This window comes from Euprymna scolopes, chromosome 38 (assembly GCF_053919585.1).
Source record: "Euprymna scolopes isolate OS-2025 chromosome 38, ASM5391958v1, whole genome shotgun sequence".
NCBI classification, from domain to species: domain Eukaryota; kingdom Metazoa; phylum Mollusca; class Cephalopoda; order Sepiida; family Sepiolidae; genus Euprymna; species Euprymna scolopes.
The window spans coordinates 82,345,498-82,356,275 of record NC_136519.1 but is presented as its reverse complement, the minus strand read 5'-3'; the positions used below and the strand labels follow the sequence as shown (position 1 = coordinate 82,356,275).

Below are 10,778 nucleotides of genomic sequence, written 5' to 3'. Positions count from 1 at the left end.
CTTTCTTTGCAGTTGTACAGAGAGTAGCTTGCAGTTTCTTTCTGTCCGAGCAATGCTCATACAACGAGATGCAAAATCATGAACAAAATTATTTCTGTTTGCTTCTGTATTACATCAGTCACCTGCTTTCCATGACCCTTACGTTACCCTGATGAGGGGGCTAAGTGTATACTCGACCATGCCCAAGGGTCTCCCACAGACTAGCAGAGAGAAAGAGGTTTCCTGCTACCCTAAAATGGGAAATAATACCATCTAAAAAAAAAATGATAATAATCTAGTGCTTATACAAGGTATGCATTCATAAAAAAAAGAAGTGACCCCCTTCTCCAGGAGAAGAAAAAAAAAAAAAACTGCTACTTATTGAAAAGTACATAAAATCATTTGTGCAAATAAACTTCAGTCTATGTTTGACTTGTCCACTAAAAAGGCAGAACGGTTTCAGCCGAAACGGAAAACGAACTGACGAGATTCTAAAATATTTTAGGAAAAATTCTCGCATGAAACAAGATGCAATTATTTTTATTATTGTTTCTCAAATTTTAAATAAAAGTTGTTTAATTTATTTATTTTTTCTAATTACACAATAGGTGTTTGCAAATAAATTATTTTTTATTTAATTTTCTTATCAGCTTGTGCTGGGGATGGAGCATTCTACGGGATGCCAAACATTCACCTGCTTACTAAGATATTCCAACCGAGAGATCTTTTTAATATTCTGACCGTCTCCTTAAGTGCAATTGTTTGAACTTTTTTGCACATGGATCACCGGGTATATTTGCCAGGTAGTTTTTGAAATTCATTTTCAGGAGTCCAGTTACTCCTATATATATTGGAACGATAGAGATCTTCCTAAAATTCCAATTTCTTTTTCATGTTGTACATAAAACCTTAGTATTTTATCTTTTTCCTTTCAATTCATATAATTTGGCAACATTGTTTCATTTATTCAGATCTTGTTAAATATTAACGCTAGGCTCTGCATATTCCGGGGTTTTTTTTGTCATTTTTCCATGCAGCGGGTTACTTTTCTTGGGTTTTTTTTTGAGAGAGTAGGTAGGTTGGTTGGTTGGTTGTTTTTGTTTTACGGCATATCAAGCTTTTTCAGGTTATTTAATGCCGAATCTAGTTATTTTGAGGAACGATTTGTAATGGAGTATATTTTTTTTTTTTAAGTTGTATTCTATTTAACCCATAGTTGGGACCCTAACAGGTGCTACCACTCCGGGTCAGAGTGGACCTGGGAGCAATGGCAATTAAAGGGTGGCTCCACGCTCCCCAAAGCCCGCAAGGTGGGGCCTCATCATCGGATATAGTTTTAGGTCATATCCAGGACCCTAAGAGTGATAGAGACAGTCTTATGAGTGTTCATGTTGTTGAGTGTTCACATGTCTTAAGATGTTCATGTTTATGGAGATAGCATATTGGAGACATAAACAGGGTACATATAAAGAGAGAGACAGTTCTTATATATATAACGAGACAGACAAGTACATGTTACTACAAGAGAGCCAAGCCTGTAATTCAAATAGAAGGAGATTTTTGAATATCTTGATAGATAGACCGAGAGTGTGTGCGCTTGACATCTACGTTGACAGTCGTACATTTTTATAAACACAAAGTTCTTATAATATAAATGGACAATACCTTTCCTGTTGAATAAGACGCAGATACATAACCACATGATGATACGTTTATTTCTTCTTCGACCGGTCGGACATGATTTTGTATTTCAGGGATTCAAAATTCTTACATGATTCTTCTTCTAACCTCGCTTCCAAGGTTCGATGTCAACTCTCTCTCTCTCTCTCTCTCTCTCTCTCTCTCTCTCTCTCTCTCTCTCTTCTCCCCGACTGACTGATCTGACTCTCTCTAACTAACTTCGAACTTTTTCCTATATTGAGAAATCACATGTATGTCTGGTCAACGTGACTATAACTCACGTGTTATCAACATGCGCGATTTGCACGTTTTAAACCATTTCTGACGACCAGGAAATTTCCCATTCTCTTTGGTGTTTTACAAAGGAATTTAACCTACTTGTCTAATTCTCTAACCCATATTTTATTATGCATTCTTTCTTAGAATGTGAATAGTTTCCAGCCAAATTTGTATTTATTAAATATTTTAACAGAATCAACAATTTACTGGACACTCCATTTATAATAACATTCTGTGTTTATTTTATGATTCGAATTCTCAGTTCCGAGACTAGCTTTGCAAGTTCGAATCCTTGACTATCCTATTTCATATTTGCATTTAATTAGTAGGGAAATTTGCAAAACATATTAACGTTTTCAAACCACATGAGTCGTTTTCGGTGAATGTGGTGGAGTTAACGCTCATTGGTGAATTGACTGATCATATAGTGCGTCGCTAAACATTTGAGTATGCCGTCCCCAACCAAGAACCTGTTCTGGTTGTTTATCGGTCTATTCACCATTCTATTTATCACAGTATCTGAAGACGACCCATGTAAGTTGAAAACGAGTTCGTTTAGCAAATTTCTATATTCTCTTGCGTTTTCTGCGAGAAATTTAGCACATCATATTGAAAAAAAATGGACAAAAGAAAAAATATGCAGAGCTTAGCACTGATATTTCCGTTTTCTAGGGACATAGCTGTAGAAATTGCATAATCATAGTGAACGGTGTATAACTTATTGTCAACTGTTGTTTCTGGTAAACATGTTCCCAGGACTTGCTGCTGCATTCGATATTCAACTTTTTACAGATCGTCCAGTGGAGATATTTACACATTCCACTGTGTCGGATTGTATAGTAGTCACTCTCCCCCAGCAGAACCTTACAGTCAAGTGGCAGAATGTGGATTTGTTTTCATTGTTGAAATTATCGATGTAAAATACAGATCATGTTTTAATACTGTGAAAATCAACATAGAAAAGACTGAAGTGATGTATGAGTCATCAATAGATAACGACCCGCAAGAGCCTATAATAACAATCAACAGCAAGTTGCTAAAAGTTGTTGAAAACTTCAAATATCTTGGAAGCACTCTAAGCACTGATAATCGTGCTGACAAAGAAATAAGCTGCCGAATCCAAAGCACATCTGCCTCCTTTGGCAAGCTAGAAAAGAGGCTCTGGACATGGTATCCGGCTAGAGACGAAGTGCAGAGACTACAAAACCATCGTCCTGCCAACCCTGCTGTACTCAGCAGAGACCTACACTCTGTATAGAGAACACGTAAGGAGATTGGAAGCCATCCAACAGAGACACCTGAGAAGGATCATGAAAATCAAATGGAGTGACTTTATACCAAACACAGAAGTTCTCAGGAGAGCAAACCTAGATAGTGTGGAAGCTACTCTTGCTACTATGCAACTACGATGGACCGGGCACATTACTAGAATGGAAGAAAACCGAAGTCCAAAGATGATCTTCTATGGGAAACTGGAAAATGGACCCCGCAAGGTAGGTCAGAAGCTTCGTTATAAAAATGTAACAAAGCGGCACCTTGAAGGCAATGAACATCAATGTCAAGAGTTGGGAGGAACAAGCCAAAGAAAGGAGTGGTTGGCGGAAGTCTCCACAAAGGAAAGAAAGAAATAGAGAGAAAGATTGGAGAAGCCTTAGAGCTGAGACATTATTTACGACACAACCCTGGCACCCACATAAGCAGTGTCTGTGACCGGATGTTTCACACAGAAAGAGGATTATGCCAACACCGAAGGATAAAACACTGAGGCCCCGACTAGTCATCGTCAAGACTGACGGATTATGATGATGACTGTGAAAATTGTAGGAGTTGTCTCCCATTCAATGGTTTCAGATTCTGTGACACAAGGATTTTGAGTAATTCAGAGTTACTTCCCTTTGATTTTATTGTTACTATATAAAGTTGTGATTATGTATTTTTCTCTTCATTCCTTTCATAATGTAAATGAAAGCAGATGTGTCTCTTCCGGTCTGTGTGTTAAACGAAAAACAGGCTTACATGTTAATTTTCTTTTCGTTGACATTGGTTGCCTTCTACTGTGTGAATCCTATTTAAAACAAACAAGGTCTGTTTTATTTGATTCTTAACTTTAATAATTAGCCATCAGCTATCCCCCTCCAGCAGAACCTTAGTTTTCATACTGTTAAAATTATTATTATAATTGGAGTTGTTGCCTTCTACAGTTTGAATCCTATTTAAAGCAAACAAGGTATGTTTTACTTGATTCTTAACTTTAATAATTAACCATCGGCTATCCTCCAGCAGAACCTTACAGTTGGATGTCAGGTGGCTCACACACTCTACTTCTGTACCTGTTTGTCATTGTTGTTTCTCAAAGTGTGGCTTTAGATTTTATTATTGCTTCAAGTTTTTAATTTTGGTTTGACGAACTGCCGATACTTGTGTCCCCACGACATAGACACCCTCGACAAACCCGACAGGCTGATAAATCCCACCCCCACACTGTAGAGATCCCTAGATGTAAAAGATCTTTCTACTCCAATAGTTTCCTCCCCAGAACCGCTAGACTTTGGAATTCCATTCCAGGTCCCTGCTTCCCCAACAGTACTGACGTGCAGAAGTTCAAGTGTAACGTGAACCGACATCTTGCTGCCCAAATCCCTACATAGTACCCCAGTAGTTGTTGCCCCTGATAGTAGCCCCCTACACCAAAGTGGCAATTTTCCTTGTTTGGGGTGAAAATGTAAAAAAAAAAATAAAAAAAATAAAAAATTTTAGTTTGTTTCTGTTTCATAGTTTTGCTCGATAAGATCAAGGCTAATAGTTCCGAGATGAAGTGTCTACAAGACTGCCATGTTAGTTTTTAAACACTCAGATTTTATTATTGCTTTTAAGTTTTCAAATTTGGCTTGGTTTGTTTTCTGTTTAGTCTTTTTGATTGACAAGGTCAAGACCGCCATGTTAGTTTATTATAAAGACGTTGTTTCAAAAGTAAAAAAAAATGTATTTGGGTGCCATCAGCTAGAATCGAAACCGAAATCAAAACTGTAGCATTCAAAGCTGGTGACGTTACCACTCTACCAAGGTAACACGCATATGAACTAATTAAAAATAAACTAAGATGAATATACAAAATGTATAACGATTTTTTTAAATTTAACCCATTTTTGACCCCTTAAAAACTATTTTAACCATCTAAAGATCCCTAAAAGAATGGTTCATAAAATCTAATCATTTGAGACCCCTAGTGCCGCTCTGCAATATTTAGTTTCAGAAAAGATTGTCTGTCTTTGTATTTTCAAACTGACAGACAAACAGACAGATATAGTGTCTCTCATATAATAATCTAATATATAAAAAGGCTATATGTCTGTCTGTATGTCTATCTGTCTCCATATTTTCAAACTATCTCCTCCGAAGCTAAAAGTCATAGAGCGACACTCGTGGTTCCAAATGATTGGATTTTTTATGGACCGTTCTTTTATGGGTCTTTAGCTGATTAAAATAGTTTTTAAGGGGTCAAAATTGAAAAAATCGTTATACATTCTATGCATTCATCTTAGTTTATTTTTAATCAGTTCATATGCATGCCACGTTGGTACAGTGGTAACGTCACCAGCTTTGAATGCTATGGTTTTGGTTTCAATTCTAGCTAATGGCACCCAAATACTTTTTTCTTTGTTTTTTTTTCTTTTTTTTTTCTTTTTTTTTCTTTCTTTTTTTTCTTTTCTTTCTTTTTTTTTCTTTTTTTTTCTTTTTTTTCTTTTTCTTTTTTTTCTTTTTCTTTTTTTTTTCTTTTTTTCTTTTTCTTTTTCTTTCTTTTTTTTTCTTTTTTTTTTTCTTTTTTTTTTTTTACTTTTGAAATCATGACTATAATAATATATACGAAATCTGGCCAAATTAAAATATATTTTATTTATTTGCGGACTATTATCCTCATCTTTTATAGTTGTTAGGTGTTGTTTAACAACGTTTTGGCCAACTCTACCCTCTGGGCTTCATCAAGTTGTTGTCCTTTGGGACCTGTAGCGCACTGGATAGAGACGTTGAATCTCTACAGTTCTTGGTAAGCATTGTCTGAAGATGGCGGTTTCAATCTTACCCAAAGCCGGCCAGAGGATTAGTTGCCCAAAACATGAGATGACAACTATGGAAGGCAGTAATTACTGAAGATACAGTTGAAGATTCAGCAATCCTATCCTGTCGTAGTTAACAACTTCTTGAACGGTCTCTGTGTGCGCTTTGCCGACGCAGCTTCATGATGCTGAAAAGGGTCCAAGATGGCTCCTGCAATGCAGTCTTGCAGAATCTCATTCAAAAGTGCTCTCACACACATATGCAAATTTGCAGGACTCTGTCTTTTATAAAAATAGGCCACTGGTGTAGATGGGGGACAAACGTGAAAATGAGTCTACAGAAACTACTGACAGACGCCGCTGCTGCAGTGAGCTGAGGTTTTGTGTACTCTTTCCTTTTTTTTTTTTTTTTTTCAACAACAAATAGTTGGCTGAAACATCGTTAAACACTAACAACTACAAAAGATGAGGATAATAGTCCGCAAATAAATAACTAAAATATACAAATTAATCATCTCAAAAGAATTCCAATAATTAAATAATAAAATATCGTATTTAAGCATATTTTACACCTGGGCAAAGCCCCCCCCCCCTCACACCCTAACGCCGCTAGTATTTAATGTAAAAAACGTTTTCTAATGCCTAAACAGATTTTTTTTTTTTTTTTTTTTTTTTCAATCAACTCAATACTTTACTCAACTTTAGTGACATTACCTAAATGTTTGTTACATTTTTAGAAACATAACAACTGAAAATACACACTAAGACAATTATCCGTGTAGGGGAGAAGAGTAACTTATTTTGTCTTTCATAAGATTTTTTTTTTTTTTTTTTTTTTTTTTTTTTTGCAATCAACTCAATACTTTACTCAACTTTAGTGACATTACCTAAATGTTTGTTACATTTTTAGAAATATAACAACTGAAAATACACACTAAGACAATTATTCGTGTAGGGGAGAAGAGTAACTTATTTTGTCTTTCATAAGATTTTTTTTTTTTTTTTTTTTTTTTTTCCAGTTTTCGTCAGATTTATTTTTATAGCTTTAAAATATTTTGGGGAGCAAGAGGGGGGGGGGAGCTTTACGCTGTTTCGCTTGACCTATTTTATTTCATAAATTGGTTAGGTGAAAGTACAAATTGTCAGTGACAGCCCTAGCCATTTTCATAATAGCTTATGTTCTTTTTTTTTATCCTGTCTTGACAGGGTACAAAGTAGACTTCATAGCTTAGTGGGGGGGGGGGGCTTTTCTTTTCCCTGCAACCTCTTTCCCACAGAAGAGACATTGCAAGCTTGTCTATTTTATCATTATTTCCATGGTAAGTCTGAGTTCCAATCTCTGGTTCCCCCTCACCAATCTTTCAAGAGAAACACCTGTCTAGCTTAAACCACTGTCAATAATTTTCCCCACTCCTTATCTGTGCCTAAATATAAACGTAGATTCCATAAACAAAGCTTCTTTCTTAGAAATGCATGCCTGTGGAACTCTCCTCCATTTGCCTGTTTCCCACCTGACTACAATTTGGTTGTCTTCATGTCCAACATAAACAAATTCTTGATGAACCGCTTCCTTAAGTAATCCAATTTACCAAATTTCCAGAGTAATCAATGACATAATATCGTAGTAATCGGTAGATTACTACGATATTATCCAATTGATCGTCCCAACACTACTAATCACAAATTTTTACTACTTATTATTATTATTTTTTTTTTTTTTTTTTTTTTTTTGAAGTGTCGAATCGTACTAGATTTTTAGGCTTTGGGGAGGGGGCATGAAATCAAATTTTACACTTTGTTTTGCACATTTTCAAGTTATAATCAAGTTTATTACTATTTCATTTATAATTCTTGGTATTAATTAATTCTAAACCTATAATTATGTTTGGTTGAGATTAAAAAATTTTCTGAATAACAGTAATAAACTTGATTATAACAGTGTGCTGAATTACGAATGGTTTTATAAGTGAACTAAATTATGAATGGTTTTATAAGTGAACTGAATTACGAATGGTTTTATAAGTGGACTGAATTACGAATGGTTTTATAAGTGGACTGAATTACGAATGGTTTTATAAGTGGACTGAATTATGAATGGTTTTATAAATGGACTGAATTACGAATGGTTTCAATTCAAATCAATAAATTTGATATAACCGTAAATGGTAAACTGTTTTTTTAGTTTAGTTTAGTTTCGTATATACAAACATGTATAATAGTTTATAATTTGTTGATATTATTTTCATAAGTATGCATTCGTTAATTAGAATTAATAAATTTACTAATTATTAAATAGAACATTTTGGCAGAATATTCCTAAATTAATAGAGCATGTTAGCACAAATAGTTGGGCTTAGTGACTTTTTTTTCTAAAATTCAAAATGGCAATTTTCGGATTTTAAATCCTATCAAAACACACTTTATTTCTTTTTGACAGATTGATTGTTGCTATTTCTTCTGATGAGTTAAGGGCAAGATAGATTCACTGATTGAGATAATTAAATGATTGATTTTGTGCTACAAAACAGATACTGTCAAGAATTTTAAATGTCAACTGAATTAAAGGAATAAATTATAAGATAGTCAACATCATGAACTTTGGAATATAGTTTTTTGTCATTTATTCACTGTATTGCTCTGTAATTACGTTGAGCTTCTTAAATAAGTATTGGTATATCTATATATCTATAAAAGTGAACGTGTCTGTCTGTGTGTCTGTCTGTCTGTGTACATTTCCCTACGCAATAACTCTGTCAATTTTTAGTCTATAGACTCGAAATTTGAAATACCGGGTACTGAGATTTGGGAAAATCGATGTGACGGGTGTCAGCCAGAAATTTGGCTGTTTAGGGGTCAAATTTCAACGATTTGACCTTTAAGAACTCTACCAAACTCCTCCGACAATTTTGGGTCTAGACACTTGAAATTTTAGATATAGGTTCCTTGAACCTGGATCTAACTTAATAAAGTAATTTGAGCCCGAAACTATTAATTTTAAGGGGTCATAATAGGGGTCAAATTAAAAAAAAAAATTTACTCTTTTTTTTTTTTTTTTGCTCAGCATACACCTCCAAACACCCGGGCAACGCCGGGCTGAAATGCTAGTATATTATAAGAACATTTATATTTTCACAGAAATATATATATATATATATATATATATATATATATATATATCTCCACTGGCTACATAACAATATATTCATTAAAAAAAATATTTTTTGTTAGCAGATTTTTTTAATCTCCCAGGCAACGCTGGGAAACAAGGCTTGCTAGTATATAACTATACCTATTTCTCTTTGATTATTTTTTTCTTCTATTTTTATTGTTTTGATATTTTCAGGTTCCTTCTCCCTGGAAAACATGTTTCAAGTCCTTCGTGATGAGGAATGCCTCAACATGACGGGTTACCTCATGACGACGAGCAGCCAGGTGTCTGTCCTCCAGCCAAACGGCTCACACATACCAAGCACCCACTGGTTCACGGCAACGCCAAATGTGTGCCTTTCTGTGTTCAAACCGTTTGTCTTCTGCCCTGGAGCCGTGGTAAGTAAGGCTACCATCTCCCAGGAATCTTCCGATGATCATCGTCATACACTGTACAAATATCATGAGAAGTTCCGACAACAAGTGGAGGAGGGCACGGTCCACGCGAAACAACTCGTAGAGAAGATGCGTCAGCTGGAGGAGACGTGTGTCGAGCAGACGAGTGCGTTTCTCGTCGATTTTGATGAGACGAAACAAAACGAAATCCAGGATCTTTTCAAAGACGTTGTCTATTGCGAAATGAAATTCTATCGATAAAGACCGTACAAGCAAAAAAGATGGAAGAACAATTAATTTATTTAAACGAATGCAAAAAAAAAAAAAAAAAAAAACTTAATGGAAAATATTTTTTTTTAAATTTGATTTCTGTAACAATTTATGCGAAAATGCCTTTCAAGAGTTACATTCATCCGCATGCATTTTTCACACACACATACATACATATATAAATATATACAATCATACACACACACATACATATAAATATATACACATATGAATTCTAGTTTAAATTTATGTATGTGTATGTATATATATATATCCAGTTTATATTCTTTATTTATCCTTTTATTATACCACACACATATATCTATACAAATATATACACTCCCGTGTGTGTGTGTGTGTGTGTATATATATATATATATATATATATATATATATATATATATATATATATATAGGGAATTTATTACTGAGAGTCCAGAATGAGTTTACATATTATTTCAGCTAGGGGGAAATCCTCAAAAAAAAAGAGGAAATATCCGACTAGCTTCGTCAGAATTCATAGATGGACTCCATCTATGAATTCTGACGAAGCTAGTCGGATATTTCCTCTTCTTTTTTGAGGATTTCCCCTTAGCTGAAACAATATGTAAACTCATTCTGGACTCACAGTAATAAATTTCCTATATACTGCTCTGGCTATACATTGAGCACTCTAGTCCGGTTTTTTCACCACTGGTATATATATATATATATATATATATATATATATATATATACACACACACACATGCGCGTGTATAGATATATATACACACACATGCACATTATACATGTGTGTGTGTGTGTGTGTAATAGCTAACTTTAGCATTTTATGGCAGTTAATAACAAAAAAAAAAAAAAAAATAATAAAATAGTACATTGAGCTCTCTAGTCCGAAATATGACGTCTGATATATATTAACAAATCTATAATTTTTATATTGGACCGAACCTTGACATTTGGGTTGATCTA

At 34.5% G+C, this 10,778-nt stretch overlaps 1 protein-coding gene across 1 annotated transcript in view; it reads left to right on the top strand.

The window, feature by feature from the left end:
- Nucleotides 1–9,928, top strand: part of LOC145263226 (secernin-2-like) — an 85,252-nt gene extending 75,324 nt beyond the window's left edge. The window contains exon 6 of the mRNA XM_080120311.1: nucleotides 9,337–9,928. Coding sequence (XP_079976437.1) covers nucleotides 9,337–9,797 — 461 coding nt within the window. The 3' untranslated portion in view covers nucleotides 9,798–9,928. The remainder of the gene's footprint in view (nucleotides 1–9,336) is intronic.
- Nucleotides 9,929–10,778: the final 850 nt, after the last annotated feature.